This window comes from Semicossyphus pulcher, unplaced genomic scaffold, assembly GCF_022749685.1.
Source record: "Semicossyphus pulcher isolate SPU_LCO1_2020_fin unplaced genomic scaffold, fSemPul1.0.p SCAF_10, whole genome shotgun sequence".
Classification (NCBI taxonomy): domain Eukaryota; kingdom Metazoa; phylum Chordata; class Actinopteri; order Labriformes; family Labridae; genus Semicossyphus; species Semicossyphus pulcher.
In genome coordinates, this window is record NW_027211604.1 from 16,386,458 (window position 1) to 16,410,739 (window position 24,282).

A 24,282-nucleotide genomic window follows, 5' to 3' on the forward strand; every position below is an offset into this window, starting at 1 on the left:
GCTAAGCGGCTGCTTTTCCGGTCTCTGCAAGTGTTGCGAGTAAACAGTAATCTACTATGGCTGAACAAACAAAGAAAAGATCGATGACTACAAATACAACTTCAAAAATAAGTGAGAATCCAAAGAAAAAGAAACAAATTCGACGCTCAGATGAAGGCAAACAGTCTAAAAAGGAAAGCGACCGTCAGCGATGAAAATCAAGAGTTACAACCGGAGCCAACCGTGGACGTCACACATGCAACACTGTCTGGATATCTGGGAAGTGTGCTCCTGCAATTACCGCTTGACGCCAAAGAGAACAAAACTGAGATCTTCAAGATTAGCACTTTTAAAGTGAAAGTGAATGCAAGAAAAATATTGGATCTAATCTTGAGTAGCTCATTTTTAATGACCATGTTTCCTGAAATAGGCAAATCGCTTGTAGTCGCATAAAAGCATGGTCTCCAATTAAATAAGTTAGTGAGTAATTGAGTGTGGGTTTTTTTTATGTCCCAGCCAAACTGTATTTAGTCGTTTGGTACAACTGCTACATGATGGCAGAAGCTGCGTTTCAAGTGCTGGAAGGGAATCAGGCTTCTAATTTGAAACAAATACAGGAAGTGTTGGGTCTGTAATAACAGCATAATGTAATAACTTTAACCGGGCAATTGGGAGGCTTGAAACTACCATATGAGCCTTTATACAGATAAAACAGATAATCCTTGTACTTGTGCAGCCAAGGTAGTAAAGGCACAGTTCAGAGAATACTGTAGATCCTAAAGCAAATGCACATTTGTAAATTTGGATTTGCACCTAAATCATGTAGAGAAGAAATCACATCAGTCAGGTGGAGTCAAATTAAATAATCCTGTGCTTATATTTTAAATAAAATAAATAATCATATACATTATGCATTAATGTACAAGCTTTCACAATGATTCAAAATATAAAAACAGTGCAAAATGAGCAAAAGTGTGAAAAAGACTGACTAGCCTGACTGAACATGTCTATTAATAACTTCTGATGTTACAGCCTGTTGAGAGTGGTTACAAATGAATTCAACATGAATTAATGTTTTCTAATTATTATTATTAAAATTCTTTTTTAGACAGACTGACACTCACTGTCAAGTGACTGAAATGTCCCCACTGTGTGTGTGTGTGTGTGTGTGTGTGTGTGTGTGTGTGTGTGTGTGTGTCATGAACAGTGACAATTAATCAACATAGAGTTACCTTTAGGGTGAGTGTTACCAGTGGGATGAGACTTATATCATCCAAAGACGGCTGATACTGTGGGAATCTATTGTCACTTAATAGTGAGTGTCAACATCTGAACGACCAAACGTCTATTGTACAAAGTTGTTTAACATCTAAAATTTAGATTTGTACCATTTACATTATTCACAGTTCAGTGCAGTTCAACTCCACAAGCTGTGGGTAACTTTAGTCTGCCCGTCAGAGAGAAACCCTCAGTCAATATGGCGGTAAATTGGCAGTGCTTCAATCACCACTTGTCACACTTTGTTCCCAAGTTGTTTAACAGTGTAAAGATGATCAGTCCGGGCAGTTTGAGAACAGGAAGTGATCTTTCCTTATTCTTCAGCTCACTGAATCTAACATAAATATTTCAGGTATCAACACTGTAACTGTAATAGTTCGGCTCTACACTACTATATTTACAGTTACTACCCAACACTGAGCATAGTTCTCCTGTTGGTGTAAAAAAGCAGTACAGGCAGACAAAATGCAATAGGCGTGTGCAGTGATTTGTCCATGCAGAGCAGCAAATTAACAGAATGTAAAGCTCAGTAAAAGCATCCCAGTGGTCACAACAGCTGCACGAGATTCATTTGATGGAAGAGTTTCAGAATTAACCAACAAATAAAAACACATTTTCACCATAACAGCAGAAAAAGTAACAATAAGTAGACAAATTCAGTCACTTTTGAAATCCGCATTATGTTTTAGAGCTCAGCACATTTGACGGCTGAGTAACAACAGCCAGCTATGATGCCAGCAAACGTAGAAGTGCTAGTGCACAGTGTTCATCCTGCATGAGTGCTGCAGTGCTGCCGACCAGAACGCTGCATCAATACACTTTTCTTTTTTATGGGAACATTTCCACTTGTCATAACAGGAGACGCACAAGAGGAACTGGAAACGTTCTAATGGCTCTGCTCCATCTACGCTCTCCACTGAGGCACAGTGCACGAGAACCAGGCTTACTACACCGCAGCCGTTATTCATGTTTTTAATCACTCCTGCACATTTCCTGTTATGACATGTTGAAAAAAAGATCTATAAAAGGGAATGCATTTTGACATTTAAATCCCTCAGCACCTCCTCTGAGTGGCAAACAAACTGCTATGTCTGCTATGAATGAGAACACCTGTAATGCCTTTGCTTAATATTGCCACGTTTCTTACCCTGCTTGTCCAAATCTTATACTCATTAATTTTACTACTAGCACGTACTGCAGCTGCCCTTTCAAAGTAAGGGCTTTGCATACAGTATGAATACAATAAGGACATACTTTTTTGTAATAATCAATCTTTGTTTTATGTCTATATAGAGCAAAATTACGTCAGAGGCCATGTGATGACACTTGCCGAGCAGGTCTAGACTGCAGTCTTTGGTTGCCTCTTGACCTTTGACCCCCTTGCTCAGTACATCTGTCGAAGTGTGTGGCGAAAAATTAAAATATTTTCAAGGAAAATTTTTGCTTTGCAAAATGCGACCGGATGTAGCAGAACATCCTGGTATTTTTGGCAAACTGCATTTAACACACATGTATTTGGGCACACTCAATCTTTTTCTGGCATACCACACATTATGGAAGTATGGGATTAGGAATGCAGCCCCTTCCTTGCCTTGCTTAATGTCCGACATCATCATCTGGCCAATGCTAAAAGGTTTGTTTGCCACTGAGAGGTGAATTAACCATGGCCAGTTTGGGTTAAAGTCAACGTCACATGCACACCGTCTTAAAGACGTAGCTGGCTGATGTACGAGGGTTTAAATCTACTGAAAACTGTAATACCACGAGGTAAAGCTATTCTCCTATGTGAGTCAAAAAGAAGCCACAACAATTAGCTGAGCTGTTTGGCACATGAACAGTAATGATATGTTAGAAAGCATACACACGAGTCCTGTGATATTTCATAAGAAAATAGAAATGATAAAAGTCTTAAACAATAGTCCATTATGTTCGTATGAATAAACCCCCCTGTTTTTACCCCAGGTCCAATAACTCCACTGTATTATGCTGGAAAAGACGGATTAAGTAAAGGAGGCGCCGGTTCTGTGAGGTCCAACATGTGTGCTTTGCATTGTTACATTCTTCTGAGGTCCGTCCTGTAGTTTACAGCTGTCTGAGGTGAAAGTGTCACAGTCGTTTGAAGACTTAAAACATACGGTTGATGTGCTTCAACCCGATGGTCTGATGAATGCATCGGCAGAGTCAGATACCCTTTGACTTTTGGTCAGGAACTTGATGGATTATGTGTGTGTGTGTGTGTGTGTTTGTGTGTGTGTGTAAAAAGGTTGAGCCCAATAAGCTAACGAAACCAGAGGAGTAAGGAGACGGGCGCCATCTATCCTCTGTTCTGATTGGCTCTCAGCAGGTCTCTCCCAGAATCCTGTGCAGGTCCTCAGGTAGAACACGCCCCTCTTCACCACGACTTACATTCCTCACCATCCTGGGATCACACACACACACACACATGTTAAAATATTACGTTACTAGTTTTCCATCCACAGGATTGTTTGCAGGTGAATGTCTATAATTAACATTTCTGAAATACTTAAGTCTATTTTACCACATTCCTGACACTTCCTCATGAAGCAGCTGGATGACATCACCAGAGTTAAAGATGATGTCATCAGTGCTGGCCATGCTGCTCTCCACCATGACCCTGTACCTGCCCGCCACCTGGAACAGAAGACAACAAGTAAAACATGAAGTGTTTTCCACGTGCACAACCCCAACCAACAAAGAGATATAGATACATAGTTCAAGATCAGCTCTTGTCTAATATGAGCCTGCCAAGGTAGGGCAGAAAGAGATGGACAACTTCATCCAGACAGTAGTTTGCTTTTGTCCCATCACCCAGTTCAGACAGGACCTGTATCCTAGCCTCCATATTCTCAAATTCAGCGGGGTTACAACAAAAGTTATCCCCCTAGTTTCTCACCAGGGGCGCGGGCTGATCCTCCTCGTCTGAGTCTGATATGTTGGAGAGGTCGGTAGCTCCCCAGTCCTCCAGGCCTTCACAGATCGCCACAGAGTGAGCGGGAACAGGCCACGCTGCAGGAGACAAGTCAGCTGAGACAACTTTGGCATACACTTTTTAATCACTGATCGAGGGTGCTGATGAAAAATACTTCATTATCTCTATATCATATATTTATTATTCCACACAAAATACTGTTTCTGCTTTAGGAAATGTAACTCCCATTAAGACAATAATGAAAAATAAAACTTGTAGTTTAAATTTCTCACCGCTAATCAAACACAAAACAACAAATAATAAACAACAAAGGCCATAAAGTGATTGTTAAAGGCAATTTTTGTGTTTATCTCTTCTGGTGACTCACTGCGTCGAGGTGAGTGAACCACAGGGTCCGAGTGGGCGGGGCTGGTGTGTACTGACTCCTCCCCTTGGTGCCTGTAGGAGTGGCTTGTTGCCGAGGAGCTGTGAGGAACAGGGAGACACGCTGAGCAGCCTCCCACCGACGCTCCGCCCCACGACACACACACCTCTGATGCACTAAACCGCATCACCAAGACACGACCACAACGAACAAAAACAACAACAACAAAACAACAACAACATCCACTGTGTCACAAAACGAGCTCATCCACATTCTGTAAAATAAAACAGCATTCCGTTAAGGTCACGATCACATATATTTCAGCGTCTGATTTCAAAGGATGTTTGAGTTTAAAACTGAAATATCAATAACATCAGAGATCACTGAAATACATGGAAATATAAGTTAGAGTACACAGTATTCTGCAGACATACCAGGCCCCCTTTAAACAGCATTTGCACATAATAAGTGTGGTTTAACCTGCTTTAAGTAGTAGATGGGTGTAGTCTGTCCTTTTAAAGTACATTCTTTAAAAAAAACAATCAAAAGGTAAATATTGGTTCACATTTTGCCTGATGTCTCGGCGTGACCATCTCTTAAATACAGCAAAACACTATTATTACTTACAAATGCTTTGTGACATTCGCCTACATCATGTAACAAAAAAATCAAGTTGTGACAAACATACGCAGCATCTCATCCTCCATCTGGAATCAGAACACCTCACAGTCTCTGATCATGATTATCTCATGCTCTGATGAGTCTTCATGTATCCATTTAAAGGGGGGTATTATGCTGATTTCAAGCTTCATATTTCACTCTCACTGTTTAGTAGCTTAACATAATTTACAGTTAAAAAAAATCCTCATTTTTCTCACACTGGTGCTCTGTGCAGGCCCTCATACAGCCTCTGCCTGAAACGACTCAGTCAGCTCTGTCCCTTTAAGAAACCCCGCCCCTACAAGCCCACTTTCTTCTGATTGGCCAGCTCTCCGAAGCCTGCTGAGCGTGTGAAAAAACTGCCTGAAACCTGGCGTTCACAGCAGCCTGCAGACTGAGCTGAGAAGTCTGGGGATTACTCCAACATACTTTCACCTACAGATTTGAAACTTCACCCACGTTTAGTCTGGACATCCAACATTGTAACGTTATATATATGTCTTAAAATGTGAAACAGCATAATACACTCTCTTTAAAGGATAAAACTGGAGTTATTTTCTTTTGTCAACAAATCCAATGAAAAGTCCAGAACCAGCATGTGTCAGTCCACTTCATTGCTCTCTGACTCCCAAACCCTTAAGCCCAAGAAGATTTCAAATTTTCAAATGTGTCGCAAAAAGTAATTTTAAGTTTTCCAAAAAGGTTTGTATTTTCTTAAATTGGGCTGCACAGGGGTGGAGTGGTTTGAATCACGGTTCGGTTGTAGTGGGCCTTTCTGTGTGGAGTTTGCATGTTCTCCACGTGCATGCGTTGGTTCCCTCCAGGTACTCCGGCTTCCAGTCAAGGCAGATGGCTGTTCAACATGAGTCTGGTTCTGCTCGAGGTTTCTGCCTGTTAAACGTTTTTCCTTGCCAATGTGCCGAATAAGTGCTACTCATGGTGGATTCATGTTGGGCCTCTCTTTAAATAATTTAACAAAGAGTCGGTCTAGACCTGCTCTTTCTGTAAAGTGTCTCGAGATAACTCTGGTTATGATTTGGCGCTATACAAATAAAATTTGATTTGATTTGATTTGATTCCTCCCACAGTCCAAAGACATGCTTGTTAGGTTCATTGGTGACTCAAAATTGTCCGTAGCTGTGGGTGTGAGTGTGAAAGGATGTCTGTCTCTATGTGTCGGCCCTGTGATTGACTGGCGATTAGTCCAGGGTGTACCCCGCTTCTCGCTCAATGAGATGCAAGACCGCGACCCTGAACAGGATAAGCGGTATAGATAATGGATGAATGGATGGATGGATGTGTAGATTTCTTAAATTGCATTGAATGCATGTTTGATGTATTTACGTTGTATATAGAGCTGCAGAGTGCTGGGTCAGACTGATCAGAAACAAGTTAAAGCTGTCGGTGTTTTAAATCGTTTAAGGAGAATAATTAAAGTCCATTGCTCAGAGGAGTGAGTTGTATCAGGATTTGAGTATATGACCCATAGTTGTTAAGATCTGTTTATAATTGGTTATGGACTTTCCATATAATTTGTTGAAAAAGAAAGCACAAATATTTGACCTGCCAGTGTTAATAATCTTCCCCTACAAGTGGTCCAAAAAACATGTTGTTTATTATGAAAATCAGAGGACTTGGTCATTTATAAATGATTAACATGCTTGCATGCTATCAGTGAACATAACGGTGCTATCATACGCCCACCAACCGCATGTTCCAATCTCCCAGCTCCAACATTGACACCATCATAAAGAAGCAGTACTTCAATGACTCACAAACACCCGAGCAAAAACTGTAAGATATTAGAAAACCTCTAATACAGTTTCCATGTTTTCAATATCAGACAGTTTCACAAAGTGCTCTTAAGAAACATGTCACCCTGTGAAGTGTTTGTTTTATACCAGGATCAATAACACAGGTGTCAAGCTGACATAAGAACTGTTTGAGAAGCCTGGCAAGGAGTTCAAGAACTGCTTCTCAATTATGGTCAACACTTCAAACCTTCCAATCGGGGACTGTGTAGCTCTGTCCATGGTGCTGAATTCAGTCGTATGAGTTTCAGCACCACGGACAGTGATGCTCAAGGGTGATGACAAAGATGCTTATATGTTAATTGTACACACATTGCGCATGTGCAAACTCATTCAATGACATTCACATCCTGAGAGCAGATAACCGTGTGATGCTTTCTTACAACAAATAACATGGAAGGTTGCTATGTGAGGGACACCTTTTCCTTCAGGTGTCAAGTTTTAAATGAATTCCTGAATTAAGAATAGATTAAAAGTGAGAGCACCCATTCCTACCACCACAAACAGTATGACAGTGAGGTCATGCAGGGAGAATTACCTGTCAGAGAGGGGGTTGTCTGAAAGTGGGAGAGAAGGAGTCTCATCTGAGAGAAGGAGACGGGACAGAGGAGACAGAAATGTGGCTTAAATATAACAACATTTCTATGAAAAAATCTTTAACGAAAAACAAATTAAATTCAGATATTTCAAAGAGAGAAGTAACAAAGAGGCAGCACATTAGTCTTAAAGTAATAGAAACCTTGACGCAGTCTCTGCTGGTTGGTGAGGATTTTTCGAATCTCTGTAAGCCAGGCAACTTTGACCTCTACTGTGGGAGCCTGAACAGACCATCACACACACAAAAACAATAACACAAGAGAGGTGTGTGAGTAAACAAGTTTGCGATACAGACACAGAGACAGAATGTTATAAAAGAAGAGCTATAAATTGGTAAGCAAAAGATGAAATACCTGAACTATGTAGACTACTTCTCTGCCGCTGTACCAGATTTCAAATTTCTTCACATCTCCTTTCACCGTTTCTGTGATTCCCACAGCGCTCATCTACAGAAGGACAGAAAAATAATTACACTTCATGAAAACCTTCATTATAAATTACCACTGAGGATTACACCATATTATTCTGCACAATTCAAACAAATGACCAGTTCAGAGTCTGCCTTGAACTGACGGTGTAAAAACATAATGTGATAAGCTCCTATAAGGAGGGATTTATTATAGGGCTGTTGAACTAGCTGGCACTGGATGTAGCCAGGCGTGGCGTGTGAGTTATTGTTACTCTGAGGCAGGATTTGAAGCTGTAGAAAGGCGTCCTGTCGTGAGAGTCCTCGTCCCGGCGCTTGCAGAAGAGGAGGGCGTGGTCGTAGAGGAAGAGATGTCTCTGCATGGGCTTGAACCTGGCCAGCTCCTTCATCCGCACCGCTGCCCTCTTATGGCTGATCCACACGCTGAAGCCCCCCTGCAACACCACCCGGCCCAGCTGGCTCAGATCACCCTGTCACAGACGGACAAGTGGATGGAGAAGACAGTATCATAAATGTACTGTACCAACAAGTGAGAAATGAAAATAGACAAAACTAACACATGAACTGTTTGTTATTCACAACCCTTACTCTGGTCTAACCAGATATAGTAGCTGCATTGTAGTCAGAGCAGAGCAGAGCAAGTGATGAATCTCTGATAATCATGTCTCATAAATCTGGCTCCCAGTGAAATGACTGCACAATACATCATAACCATTGATTTGACTGATCGGTACCTGATATCCCGTGATGGCTATTTGATGCATGGAGTCGTTGACAGACTTGAGCAGCTCCAGCATTGAGTTCAGAGCCTCCTGCAGCTCACAGCGGTATCGCACCTCCGTGCAGTGCTTCAGCAGCTCCTGAGGAAGAACAGAGTCACAGTGTAACAGGTTAGTGATGTTCAGTTTATCTAATCTAGTGTGCTTTTATGTTTGTCAGTATGAATGTTTACGTGTAAGTTCCTGCCTGTGCCTGTTTGAGATGTCTTGAAACTGGCTTAACACTGATTTATGTGCCCCTAAAGATGAAGTGCACTGATTTCTGATTAGCTTTGCATGAAGTGCTGCTATCAGCTTAAAATATGTTATTTTGTAACTTAGCTAATTAGCTAATGCTAGCATGCTAACACGCTAAGATGGTTAACATGGTAAACATATACACTCCCACAGAACTGCAAACATGCTTTAGACTTTTTCTTTCAATGTTTACTTTGGATCAAATGATGCTGATATTAAGCTTCATTGTAATACTGTAATTAAGGCTGTTCACCACAATTTTTACATAGTAATGAACTTTGTTAGCCTGAGAGCCTGTCCCGCTCCCGTTAAGACAGATTTCCATGTGACCAGATTCAGGTCGGGCCAATCACAACCATTTACTTAAAGGGCCAGTTTGCCGATTTTCAACCTCATGCTATTATGGGGAGCTAATGCCATTATGGTAGGAAAAAAAAGCTATTTCACTCTGTGCCTTTGAAGGATCCGCTTCTCCAATGGGCCCTGGAAAACCTCCGCCAGCCTCCTATCTCATGTCTCATTCAGAAACGTCAGGTTTGAAATGTAGACTGCAGACCAGAAGATTTTTTAGACAATCCACCGGTATATTCTCGTTGTATATTGGATTCTGTACCGCTCTGAGCCATTGCCTGCAGTGAAAACGGTAGTATTTCACTCCAGCGTCTCTCACTGGGCCGTTCCTTTCAGAGGGAGGGGCGCAATGCACCCTGGGTGTTGTAGGAATCTAGGATTGGCGAAACCACGAGCTGTTTGTATAACTTTCTCCACAGCTATGGCGCCAATTTCAAATATTATTGCTTCTATCGATTACCAACACCAGCTTTGACTGACAGTGGCTTTTTCCAGGGGCGAATTGCTCCTTTAATATAAATATATTTAATAAACAAGCAATATGGCTGCCGATGATGTGGATTGTTTTGAATCCAAAATGAGCTGGATGTTTTCTCATTTGCCCATCAAATAATGAAGCACAAAACCTTTTCTTATTATTATTATTGTGAACTAGTCGGGACATGAATTGAATGTTGGAACGAGCTACCTGACCGTCACAGGCTTGGTGGCTCTGATTTGTTCAAGCTTCCTCAGACATTTTGCTCTGCAGACATTGATAATGCCTGAAAAGAAAAGAGCTGAAAGGTTCCAGTCTAACACAGAGTCCTAACTGGAAGAGATGCATACAAGAAAAACACTCGATGGTTGCATTTTTCCTATTAAAGAAGATGAAGCAAACACACTAAGAGATGCTTTGCTTCACCTTCTCACTGGTTCTTACTAATCTTATCAACATGCATGTCATTGTGTGAGCAGCATTTCTACAGGACCCTCCACCAGTGATGGGTTCAGGATGAATGTACAGAACCTTGAGGAGCAGCTGGTACTTGGTCAGACGCTGGACTGGTTTCAGAAGGTAAGAGTCCAGACCCAGCTTGTGGTCCAGCTTCTTCTGGCACTCCTACAGAGAGAGAGAGAGAGACAGACAGAGAGAGAGACAGAGAGAGAGAGAGGCAGAGAGAGAGGCAGAGAGAGAGAGAGGCAGAGAGAGAGAGAGACAGAGACAGAGAGAGAGAGAGACCTTCACAAGCAAATATCATATCTCAAAATCATGGCCATGACTAATCCAAACAACTTTCACTCCATCAATGTGGGACTGTGTGAATGATGGTAAATATTGTATCTACCTGAAAGAACAGCGAATCAGAGCACTGTCTCCATAGCAACTCAGAGCGAGGCTTGTTTTGGCAGTAACGCTCATACACCTGGAACTTCTCTTTCTGCTCACACAAACACACACACAAACACATTTTCACACTTAGATATGTAATGTTGTTTAACTTCATAAAAAGTCATGTTTCTCTTCGTGTTTCCTCACCCGCTTCAGGAAACAAGCCCCCACCCTCTCCGGCGTGTCAAGGCACCCCTGCAGATCCTGGAGGAAGATCCTGAGCAGAGAATCCAAGAGGAAAATTAAAAGGAACGGGACTGGCATGAAGAAATGGAGAGACAAGGACAACTGTGTGACAGCTTGTGCACTCAGTGTGTGTGTGTGTGTGTGTGTGTGTGTGTGTGTGTGTGTGTGTGTATGTGTGTGTGTGCGTCTTGCCTGCTGTGGAGCTGGTAAATCTCGGGCATGTTGCCAAACAGAACGTCCTTCTGGCTGCGCAGAGCTGAAGGAAGAAGATTAGACATGGATGGATCCTCCATTTCTGCCCTGTAGCCCTGATATAGAGGAGAGGAGAGGAGAGGAGAGGAGAGGAGAGGAGAGAGGACAGTAGAGGGTGAATGAGGATGTGAAAATGGAGTGGAGAAAGGAGAAGTAAAGGAAAACAGGCAGACGAGAGGAGGGGAGGGGAGTGAAGCAAGGAGAAAGGTGATGGGAGAATAAAGGACAAGTGGAAGAGAGGAAAAGACAAACGGGAGGGTAAAAGGAACATAAGAGGGGAAATACATGAAGAAGAGAGAGGATAGAGGAGAGGCGAGGGGAGAAGTGGATGAGAGAAAGAAGAGGAGAGGACAAAGGAGAACCAGTGGTGAAAGAAGAGTAGGAATGAGAAAGGAAAAACAGAGGAAACATGAAAGGACAAAGGAAAGGAAAAAGGCCGGAGGAAAAAAAAAATGAAGAGAAGAAGGGGAGGGGAAAGGAAAAAGGAAGTAGAAAGGAGATGTAGAGGATGTATCAGTGTGAATTCCCAGTCAGCCAGGGATTTGCAGTAATTCTTCTTATTCCTTTTCCAAATACGTTCTGTCTCTCTGCGCTGTGTCATAAAGTAAACTTCAATAAAACTCACCAGAAGGACCGAGAGCAGCTCGTCCACATAGATCCTCTCTGTAGCGATCAGTTCCTTCATGATGTGGCTGGAAGGAGGGAAAATGAGACAAAACCTGAGTGCAAAGCTAAAGAAAAGTCGCACACAAAACAGTTCAAGACTGTGTCAACTGAAAGATGCTCACCGTGTGACCTGCTCTGGATTGTCCTCTGTCTCTGACTCTGTCTCAGTGGTGGAGCCGTACAGACAGCTGCGGTTTCCTTGGAAATCATGCATCACCTCGATCTGACAAAACACACAGGAAACTAATATTTAAGCCCGGAGCCTTGGACACATTTGTAAGACAAGTTCTGACATATTTTAGTCAATGACATCAGGACGTTAATAGACCATTAAGAGCAAACAAAGCAGTGACACTTCCATACTAACCCATACCTAAACTAAGAGATCTCTGGCCACTTTCAGAAGTTCATGACGATGTTACAAAATAGCTCCACATCCATAAAGTCTGCTCTCATAACTTGTTCATGTTCGCACATAACTAACCACTTATTCATATTCAGCAGTGGTGAGCTTTTTGCACTTCAGCACAGTCTCCTGTCTGAGCCCGCCTGCCAGAATCTGAGCCTCGAACGCCTCCTCAATTTCTGTACGGTGTGCAGCTGCATACTTTTATCTCCTGATGATGTGTGCCTTATCAGAGTAAGTAAAGTATGATCTACTGGTCTCATATACAGCTATCACAAGAGAATAATATAGCACAGAGGGCCTTACAATGAGAAATGTGTAGCTGTGGACTTAAAACACAAACACACACCTTGCGTTGGCTGTTGTTCTTCCTTGCGGCTCTCTTGCCAGGAAGCAGGTCAAAGGAAAACTTGGAGTTCAGGACGTTAAAGTCTACACCTGTGGAGAGAACCACACATACATACCTGTTGATGATGGAGAATAGAGCAAATGCAGAAAAAAGACTGCACAGGACATTTACAAAAGGGAACCAAACATGGTACTAAATGTCAAATGCAATGAGAAGGGTGTAAACAGGAGAGATTTTCACGCATTTTCCATCACCCAGCAGTGGTTGGTCTGCCAGACGGGGTAGGCGGAGCCTGTTGCGAGTAAAAGTGTTGCGAGTAAACAGTCATCTACTATGGCTGAACAAACAAAGAAGCTCAGATGAAGGCAAACAGTCTACAAAGGAAAGCGACCGTCAGCGAGGAAAATCAAGAGTTACAACCGTGGATGTCCGGTTAAATTGGGAAGTGTCCTGCAATTACCCTTTTTTTTCATTTTGGTCATTAGGTGCTGCCAAAGGGACCGAAACTGAAATCTTTGAGATTATATTGTGAAGTGTAAAAAAAACCAGCAAAGAGATGAGGAGATTTAAAAAACATATTTCTGATTTTATTTCTGATCACTGTGAGGGAAAGTGGCCGTTGTTGGGGGATGTACCATGTTTGGGGGAGAAGAGGGGAGACTTGCAGCGCTGTGAGGTCTGGTCGGGTTCGGGCCTGGGGGCCACCAGCTGAATCGGTCTGACCTGAACATCTGCCAGCCTCCTCAGACACTGCTCTCTGTTTCTGATCATGGACTGCATCGAGTTCAGCTTCTCTGTCACCATGGAGATCTGGGACTAGAAAGGCAGAAAAATGTGAGATGAGGTGGCTTGTGGGTAATTGTTGTGTGATTTTGCTTCAGTAGCGGTCTGTAACCTGCAGCTGTGGGGTGAGTATGGCTTCAAACTCCAGGCTCAGATGGTCCTGGTTGTTTTTCAGTGCAGATGGCGCCCTCTCCTGGTGACAGCTGAGGTAATGCAACGCCTCCTGAGCTCCCTCTCTGGTTTGAAACTTGTCCACCATTTGACTCGCTAGAAGATAGGCGCCCTCATCACACCAGCGAAGGGCCTGCACACACACAGATAGAAGACACAACACAAGTAAACACATGTGGATGATCGATCCCACTGGCACATTTTATGTTTAAATAAGGTATTTAAATTTGATTAAATAAAGAACGTGTGTTTGCTTGAATATTTGTCTCCTCGTGGCACTTTTACCCCCTCCAGGCGGAGCAGCAGGTCTCGTGAACGAGCGAGCGAGGACCGCTTGGTGCGTATGGCGTTAGTGATGACGTCACAGTGATGTCGCAGCTCGTTGCAGCGCTGGACGATGAGCGCCAGGGCGTAGTGGTGGTTGGCGGCAAGCTGGTGACCGTGGAGGATAACAACCTGGGCTCGAGCCATCTCCTCCTGAACCACAAAACACACACATCGAGGTTTGGGTTGGACACTTTTCAGCACACCTCATCTTGTATTAACATCAGTTACATTTATATAAGCTAATTTTCATTTGGGTTTCATGTTCCCACACATCTAGAGGTGTTGTCTTCTGGTGCAAGAAGACAATTATGGTTTGCAGGAAACAGATCGAAGCTGTTCTTACATTGCAAACACATGTATACAGCTGACAGGGACACTAGCCAAAACAGGTGATTGGAAGAGAAAGAAAAAAGTACAATGAAAAAAAACTAGACGAGGAGAGGAGGCGCAAGAAGCAAAGCTTAAAAACACAAGCTTTAAAAGTCTTTGTTTTAATTTTTAGAACCATTAACAGGGCTTATTCATCATATTTACATAGTAGCCATTTTGCCACTATGAAGTTCCACCTGCCTAATATTGTGTAGGCCCTCCTTTTGCCACCAAAACAAGCCCTGACCTTTCGAGGCATGGGCTCCACAAGAGCTGCAGTTTTGGAGATGCTCTGACCCAGTCGTCTAGCATCACAATTTGGCCCTTAGCAAAGTAGCTCTCATCCTCACGCTTGTCCATTTTTGCTGCTTCCAACACATCAACTTCGAGTACAACATGTTCACTTTCTGCCTAACATACCCCACCTACTGCCGGGTGCCACTGTAACAAGATAATCAATGTTATTCACTCGACCTGTCAATGGTCACAATGTTTTGGCTGATTGGTGTAATATCTGACAATAAACATTCCACTGCTTCATGATTGATGAGCAACTTAAAAGATAAACGATAGTAAAATCAAGAGGGACATATTTCAAAGTAAAACAACATATGTGTTAATCCGTGACCTACCGTTAGACAGCAGCTAAAGCTAGCATTCAACCTCTTCCTAGCTTATATTACATTAGTAGCTAGCTAATGCTAACACCACGTTAGCTAGGAGTTAAAGCCTCTCCTATTCTACCATGTAGCACTACCAAACGTAATAGCAGCTTTCATCCAATTCCTAGCCAACGGTAATATTAGCTACTAAGTGGCTAAATGCTAACATTAGCTGTTGTCTGACCCTTGCTAATTTGGTTAGCACAAAGGTTGTTTAACTTAAAATGTGGCGAGATTTCCGTCTGCCTTTCACTGTACAGAAGCTTTGTGGTTGCTGATCAACAGAGAAGCAGTGAAATGATAATGATTGTGAGATTTGAGATTTCCACCCTGAGCGTGACATCAGAGGAAAATGGCCGCTGTGTGAGTATATTCAGAGCACTGACTGAGTCACTTAAACCATTTAATTATTACTTTAAGGCATCAATTTTGTAGAATTCTAATGATATTATCATATATAGATCATACGTATGTACACATTTGCAGCTATCTGGCACTGTACTTTCCTTGGGGGTTAATAAAGTTTTATCTGATCTTATAGACATTTTAAAAGCCGTAACATCAGAGTTTCATCAGACAAACAATCACATGAGGGTTATTATAAAAGCGTTTTGTTCTCGTCGGCCACTTCCTCCTACCCAGATCTCAGACTATGATTTTTTGCATGTTGTGTGACTGTGCGTGTGACCTGAGCGCGTGCATCCAGCGTCTCCAGGTCTCTCAGTAGCTGCTCTGTCTGGACCATCGTGGTTCCCGCAAAGGCGATCTCCTTCTCCTGGTCTGTGATCCTCTCCAGCACCTCATCCATCTACACACAGAAGCACACACACAGTTAATCCTCACAGTAGTATAACAGAGACGTGGGGCATATAGGAGCAATCACCTCACCTGCTGGAAACTCAGTTCATAGTGCAGCAGCTGGAGGTACTGCTGCAGCTTCAGGTGGTGTTTCTCGAAGAAGCCGTCGAACGCCTCCTCCATGTCTCTGAGCTGGGCCAGGAGCCTGAAACATATGTGCACGCAGACATTAACACAAGCTGCCTGTTAAGATAAGATGTTGGTGTCAAACGAAGAATATGTCCCTTGTGCTACACCAATTAAAAATCTTGTCTTGTGTCCAATTATATTCTCAGAAGCAGTGTTAACTCTGCACCTTTGGACAGTGTCCATGTCTCCTCTAATGTCCCTCTCCTCCTCTACATCTCTCTTAGAGGCCTTGACAGTTTCCAGGTTGGACAGCAGCAGACGTCCCTCTTTCAGCACATTCCTGATATCGTCCTGAAAACAAAGAGACAAGCAAGATAAGACAGATGAAACCAAACGCAAAAGAGTACGCACAGTAAATCAAATACTAAAGAAGACAGAGTGAGGAAGAGCAGCCAGCGGCAACCTTCATCTGTCTGTATCGGTGCGTGTGTGAGTGCAGCAGGAACTCAATGGCATTCGCTTCGTCTGGAAGCTCGGTCTCAGACAGCTCTGATCCAAAGCCCTGCAGCAGCTGGGCGATCTCCTTCACTGTCACCGCAAAGGTCTCTATAGCCTAAACACACAGAGACACATTTCCACACATATAAGAAAAACTAAAAACCAAGTGTTCTACGTGGGGAGAAGTAGTTTCCGCCAAACCATTAAATACAAGAACAAATATTTTCCTGTCTGCTGCTGTCTAGTAAATCAGGCAGTATTGATAGTGGTTGAGTTGCTAGTTCCGTTTCTTGTGTTGTTTATTTTACAGACACATCAGAGGTGCATACCGTGCGGAGGACGATCCAGTCGCTCTGGCAGTACTCCACTTTCGCAGTGAAGTCTGATGTCAGGTGGTTTTCATCGATGTAGCGCAGCAGGTCTCCCACTGAACGCAGCATCACCACCTACAAGCACACAGACACAAAGCAACCACTGTCACAGCCACCAGGACAGTACTGGACTGTGTGACTGTATTGATCCAATACATCATCATTTTTTCTTTCTGTTTCTTTGGCAGCATGTTTGCAATAGATGGTGGTTGTAATCATTAGAGAAGAGAATATATACAGTAAGACAGTGTGTTGTGTCAAGCAGGAATAAGTTTTACATTCTGTAAACCATTGATAAAGATTTTCTTCCATCCCTCTTTCTCCGTTTAAAACCCCTTCTCACCGGCATCTTTAACAGGAAGTCATCCTGGCTGAAGCGGAAGCCCAAGTCAGTGCTTGAAGACGGACTGGGAGTGGAGCTTAACAGGCCGGTGGGGCGGAGCACCAAGACCAAGTGCAGATTGCCAGGAAATGAGGTCTGAAAGGAGAAGATTGTTTAGAGAAATTAAAGAGGTAAACACGTATGTATTTACAAGACCTTAATCAGTTATAGACAGCAATTACTTGGCTCTGACTAGCGAGGATTTAATACCGAGGATCCCTGTGACATACTTTCATTTTGAAGGGAATCTTATTGCCAACCTGAAAGTGGGGTAAACTGAGTTTTCTGGGTTTACAGGGGAGTGGAGGACAGAATAAAAGGAGTCCTGGTGTCAGTCAGAACACTTTGACAGCTGAATTCTGTTAGTCGTGCAGTCCAGCAGAGCTCAACACAGCATCAGCATCTCTCAGCGTCAGTCTGAGGAGTCTGACAGTCAGCTCCTCTGACTCAGTCTGCTGTTTCCTCACAGTTCTCTCCTGCTCCCGTCTCTATACAGATACAGGGCTGTTTTTATCTCTGCTAACTCTACCTTCCTTTTACAGGATGTTACAGAGTCAGCGCAAACGGGATTTGGTGGATCTTGCTATCTAGTTCCAGCATTTCTCCATTTTCTACAAGATGTGTCTCTTTCATGTGCCTATCTTTATATCAATGTAGTTTTTCCTGCACCAGAAAATGTCCCTGATTGGCACGCTTTCAACTAAAGGCACAGTATAATTATAAACAGATAACAGATAAATTACTGTATTTGCATAATATTCAAATCTGTATTTAAACTTTGAGCAACATGGCACAAGAATTAGAAGGCTGTGATTGATTTTGATTACTTTATATACTGCTGGTACATTATATCAGATTTTATTACATTATATTTTTATTTTGTTTTTATAATAGTAATCTGTAAACTAACTAAAGTTATCAAATAAATGTTGTGGAGCAAAAAAGTCAATTTATGCTTCCAAAATGTGTTGAAGTAGAAGTATAAAGAAGCATATACAGGTAAAGTAGCTACAAGTACCTCAAAAGTCCACTGTAGTTGAGTAAATGTACTTAGCTACATTTCACCACTGGCTTTCAGTTTATAAGCCTACATGCTAAATAATCAACCAAGTCCTCAACAAGAACCTTGAATATTTGCTTCTACAGCAGCCATGATGGATGTTAATGTGTGATTGCATACTTGTCAGAAACTCTGCATTACACAGCTGCATTAAGATCAGTGGGCATCAAGTATGTCACACACATTCCCACATCAGTTACATAAAGCTGCATGACTTGAAGACTCTCCACAGTTACAGACTGCAGTGCCAAACCTGATACAGCCTCATGCTGTTCTGCAGTTGCAGCCCAAACAAACACAAGCACACACAGACGCACGCGCACGTACACACAACCCGTTTGTCATTGGCCTGTCCCGGTCCCCTGAACAGACTCTGACATTGAAATGCGATTTAAAACTGAGCAGACTTTACACCATGAGGTATTTTAAATATCTGCTGCAGTTTGCACTGTACTGTTAGCTCATCCCAACCTCTGTGTCGCAGTACTGAACTGTCCTCAGAACAGCTCGTCTCTCCTCTGCTGCAGTATCCTCACCGCCCCGCTACTAGCCTCCCACCTACCCACCTCCCGGCGGAGCTTACCGCGGCCCGGCGCAGACGGGGGAACCCCCACAGCGGGTTGGACTCGGCCATTGCTGTTAGCGGTTCCCTCTCCCCTCTTCTCCCCGGACCCGGGAAGTCTGTAGCGGGACGCGGTGTCGGGAGCGAGCAGCCGCAGCGATGGCACGGTAACCTACACTGCAGTGTCCGGGCGGGCCGAGCGGCGCGCGGAGTGTACACCTCAGCAGACGCACTTCTGCTCTGGAGCAGGATGATGATGAGGAGGATGGGGTGTGTTTCACTCACCTGACGTCAAAGCCAAAATAAGTTTGCATGCTCTACAGCAGCGCTGCACACATACCAGTCCTAACATTATTTCAAGATGTAGGCTAAAACTAAACCATCATTAGATTTTAGAGTATTTATAATTTGAGAACAATTCTACTTCCTGTATGTGACCCCTTGCAAAATATGAAAAAAATAAGCGGCCTTCATGTTTTTGAACCTTAAATTTTACCTTACCTTTCCCCCTTTTGCTTTAGTAAAAGACAGAGAAGCTTGATAATCTATTAGGTGTGAAATTTAAGGCAAAGTGTGTATTGATTTATTAACACTGAATGGATCCACTAGGTGGCGCTTGGAACTCAGGAAACTGTAAACCACGCGGGATCACCTCGTGCCAAACAGCAGCTATACACCTGTTAAAGTGTGAGAAGACTTTGCTGAAACTTTGTGCTGTTCGTCTTCATTGACAACCTCCCACTCACCTCCTATTGGATGCATTTAGTATGACCTGTTATCTCCAAGTCTTTTTGTTTTTTCTTTATTGTGAGAAAATGTGAAGACAATACAAGTGAAACGAAATACAACACATACAAAACATGGAGTTTCACGACCAATAAAAAACAGTGACAAAAAGATCAGGCGTTACCAAAGCAGAAATTAAGCAAACAAGGAAAATAAAATGAACAGAAGGAAGAGGAAAATGATCTGTTCGAGAAATGAGAGGTGTGTGAATGCACATTTAGTGATGTGTGGGTGTTTGTTGTGGTGGGGTTAGGTGAGGTTGGGGTTGCAGGGTGGGGGCTGTTAGGAGCCGTAGGCGTTGCTGACTGGATCTACACTGCTGATAATATGAGGATATGGTGGAGGGCGGGGCTGAGGAGCTTGTTTAAATGTTATCTTTCTGGCTGGGCCAAACAACGGCAGACCCCCAGCCGTTAGAAGGGGGCCCACCAAATGCAGGTCAGGTTAGATAATGTCTTTCCATTGTAATTATTATATAGTTACGATATAGTTAGAATTATTTACATGTTGTTGTCCTCCAGTCCCTGATATCTCAAAGTTAACTTCAAATACAGACCAAGCAGACAGATACATACAATTTCACTTATAAATCCGGTGGCTACTTTGTATATATATATTTATATTATTTGTTGATATTTGTTGTGTGAAAAAAATGTGCACCTGCTACACACAAACAGCCCAACCCCTACCAGATATGTGCTTGTACACATACATCTACACACACACATGTGGTGAGTCATTTAATGTTTATGTTTATTTAATTGAACTTGTAGCAGTATATTTATGTATTTCTGTGCATGTACACTGAGCAGCAAAGGACAACAACAGCATAAAAGCGGAGGGAAATACCTTGGATGTGTATGTATACCTCATGATCTTATTGGTGTGCCTCATTTCATCGCTGTCCTAACCCAAAGATCATTTATTATGCAGTTTGTGTCCTTTGGCTGACGCTGCTCATGTGACACTTCACAATGTGATCAGTGCATTTGGCTTGACTGTTTGGTATTTAAAAAGGCTCAGCCAGCCACTTATCTTTCTCTTAGCTGGCCCTAAATAAAACCTTTGAGTACATGGGTCCAATGCCAACTTGGGCTTTTACAACCAGGTAGTAAGAGGACATCTGTCTCACTCTATATATGTTTATCTGTTTTCAAAACCATGTCATGATGTACCTGTCACTGGATTAATACAGGTAGCAGACCAGTGCAAGGTTTTATCATTTTTTAAAGACACTAGAAGAGTCAGAAATATATGCTGTTGTTATTACACATACGTTTCATCCAAACCAAAGTAATACATCTATTTCAGAGGATTTATTCATGTATTGCCATTTTTTTAGTTTAATCCTGTAAATTTTTTATCAGATATTTTAAATAAAATTTACATGCCAAGCCCATACTTTCAGTTAGTTGTTGATATCTTGAATAAAAGCACTCCAAAGGTTAAAAACAAGAATAATCTTCTTTCCTCTCTCTTTCTTTCTTTGTGTACAAATAGTGTGCGAGATAGTCTTAAGGTCATGTGTCGGGAGATCCTGCTGTGAGGGAATCACTCTGTCACGTTGTGTTCATGTTGGAGATCAAAAGGGCTGAGAGCCAAAGACGCTGCACTTTTCCTGGAAGCAAACTGTGCTTAGCAAAGATGTGCTGTTACGTGTGCTTCTAAAACCTGAGCTTACTTTTGTGTTTTATTTTAACCAGCTGGAAAACGGTAGCCTAGAAAGTTGATACAGTCACGGATAATTTTGTTCTGCTGAATGAAATAACCTGCCCAGTTTTAAGCTTTATTTTTCCTCTGGATCGTGCCAAGTAAAACGACCTGTGTGACGATAAAGCTGATGAAGCTTTAACGCAACACTGCGCTCGAACTGGCACCTCAGCCAAGCTATAGTCATTACAGCACAGTGACCCTTGACTTGTGGGGCGTACTCAAGGAACTTTACTGGATTACAACTAATGCCTTTTGTATACCTGCATTTACCCCTATTGTAATAATACATTTAAAATATAACTACATTATTAAATTTGTGTTGTTGTCATCTGGTCCTCGGTGGTCAATTGTGATCAATTATCGCAGAAATAATCGTAAACCTCAAAACTCTTTTTTTTTTTAAATGACCAAACTTGTTGAGTTTATCTTTAGAAGATTTTTCTACCCTAATTGCAAGTGTTGGGGGCTTTTACAGACCTGTAGTTCATGTTACATTTTAATGATCTTAAATGATCAAATTATCTCTCCTGATCCTAAACTTTTAACAGCTTTTTATTTAGTTTAAGTGATAATCTTGAAGTTCTCAGTTTCGTTCTATTTGGCGGCCCCTTATGGCGATAAAAGGCAATTGCGGGCGCATACGTCCCACATAACTTGACGTCTACAGTTCGCTCCCTTAGTCATCGATCTTTTCTTTGTTTGTTCAGCCATAGTAGATTACTGTTTACTCTCAACACTTGCAGAGACCGGAAAAGCAGCTGCTAAGCTCCGCCTACCCTCTCTGGAAAACACGTCACTAACTGGACGCCGCTTGCGACTTTTTCTGCGAATGTCACCACAGACACCCAGTCCATAATAATACTATATACTGCAAATGCAAAGGCTTTCATCAGTGGGCCATAGCCTCACTCACTATTGTGTTAACTCATTCGGCGATAGATAACGACTTAACAGACATTTATTCGAAAAATCTTTGGGATTATATCTTTAATTTTTCTCAATTTCTTTGTTAATTTTCCTTTGTAATATTGTAATAGATTTGATGTTATCCTTAATGAGAGTCACGCCTCAATGATGTCTCAAGTATGAATAAATATTTATGAATTAATGAAAGATTTTACCTGTTTATCCATCCATCCAGGGACTTCAGGGTCGTGGGGGGGCTGGAGCCTATCCCAGCTGTCATTGGGTGAGAGGAGGGGTACACCCTGGACTGATCGCCAGTCAATCGCAGAGCTGACACACAGAGACAGGCAACCTTTCACACTCACAATCAGACCTACGGGCAATTTTGAGTCAGTAATGAAGCATGTCTTTGGACTGTGGGAGGAAGCCGGGGTACCCGGAGGGAACTCACGCATGCACGGGGAGAACATGCAAACTCCACACAGAAAGGCCCCTTTGTCAGAACTGGGGTTCCAACTGTGAGGCATCTAGCTGTGAGGCACCACCGTGCACCCCCCTTTACCTGTTTATGTTAAAGAATATTTTCACTTTACAACAAAAAACAGAACTTATATGATGCTTCAGTGTATCAGTTGAAAAACAGTCTGGCAGATTTGGTAGCTTAATAAACCTCGACAGCTTGACTCCGGATTCAAACTTTCCCCGTGAGCTCATTAAAACAGGCCTGTCAGAGGTTTCCCGGGAGCTCCTAAGGTCAGAAGTCATCCGTTCTTCTAGTGATTCTGATTAATCATTGGCACGTTACTGAGACACGGTTGAATAAGACAGCTTACTCTTGACTTTGTAGTCAATGCTCAAATCATCTGTGCTGTAATGTGACTAGGAAGCCTTAATCTGCTCAGGTCAGACGGACTTGAATACTGGGAATCTCCACACTGCTCCACAAAGACCTAAATATATCAAACGCCCTGTATATTGTTTTTGTTCCTTATTAAGGACACAGTTTAACCCCTTGTTTAAACAGGTGCAGCTCACAGATAGATCAGGCTAATATTAGAAAGTCTACATCTATTATTAAACCCAAGTTAATCCACACATCAAGCAGCAAACCTCATGTTTTTGACAAAATAAAAGCCCCGTGATGTCTCTCGGAGATACTAACCCTGATTTGAAAAGGCCTAAAACTTGACTCTCCCCTCAGAATGAAAGCGGACTTGATTGTTTGGTTTGTTCAGAGGAGATTAACACTCTACAACTAGCACAGACATGTGGCGGCTGCAGGGTTGTTCGTCTGTGCCTGTGATTGAACTCGCTGGTATTATTAAACCCTTTGTAGTCCAAAAAAGCTATCCTCTGATTACTTAACTGGATTAAGAAGCAGGCAACGACAGCGACAATGAACCAGCTAAGCCTGAATGATGTTTAGAGAGAGGCTGCGGGTATAAAAAGGCAGATCACCTGCTGGAGATCGTATACTCTTCACTCAGGCCGAGCTCGCAGACAGCTGAGAAGAGGTAAGAGTTCTTCTTCTTCATGGTGGTGATGCTAATGAAATACAGCTGTTGTCTGACGCTTTAACTTGAGGAAGATGCAGAGTTTTATTTTTTTAATAGAATAAGCCGATAAGGGAACTCTACATGGGCTCTTACTTTAAGAAACTTGCAGCTGACTATCAGTGAGTAATGTTATTAGTCCTCACACAGCGCCGTCTCTTACAGGCCATCTTACAGACTAAACAAAGCATCTCGGATAAATTAACATCTCGCTAAATGTTAAAGCGATATACCAGGATGATGTTTAGGCGTTTAGATACAGCAGCTGTATTTTTAAGACTAAAGCCTAAATGATTGAATTAGGTTTGTAGTTACATGAGCTTATGTTCTCGGAATACCTATTGTTAGACCGTGCTGAATTTAATCTCCGTTGCTGAGTGCCAAGTGCAGGCAGATATCAGTTAAGTTACAAGTAAGGCTAATCATTTTCTGTCGTTTCAGAAATACAGATATAAGACAGTTCCTGAGATAAGTTTAGATTGAATGAATCATCAGGTGTCTTATTTGATCAAGTATCTTCAGCCAACATGCAAGCATTAACATCAAGT

General features: G+C 42.4%; 1 protein-coding gene across 1 annotated transcript; it reads right to left on the reverse strand.

The window, feature by feature from the left end:
• Positions 1–838: 838 nt before the first annotated feature.
• LOC138599645 (proto-oncogene DBL) lies at positions 839–18,857 on the reverse strand. The gene is made up of 26 exons (XM_069671399.1): positions 18,798–18,857; positions 17,116–17,250; positions 16,731–16,847; positions 16,367–16,516; positions 16,130–16,254; positions 15,865–15,979; positions 15,665–15,784; positions 13,904–14,095; positions 13,560–13,751; positions 13,300–13,480; positions 12,665–12,753; positions 12,032–12,132; positions 11,869–11,935; positions 11,184–11,299; positions 10,953–11,022; positions 10,762–10,854; positions 10,443–10,535; positions 8,801–8,926; positions 8,321–8,536; positions 7,993–8,085; positions 7,782–7,860; positions 7,581–7,626; positions 4,575–4,672; positions 4,172–4,284; positions 3,797–3,909; positions 839–3,676 (listed from the first exon to the last, which is right to left on the reverse strand). Exons 1-26 carry the CDS (start codon positions 18,846–18,848, stop codon positions 3,595–3,597), a joined length of 2,973 nt encoding a protein of 990 aa, XP_069527500.1. The 5' UTR covers positions 18,849–18,857; the 3' UTR covers positions 839–3,594.
• Between the last annotated feature and the right edge of the window lie 5,425 nt (positions 18,858–24,282).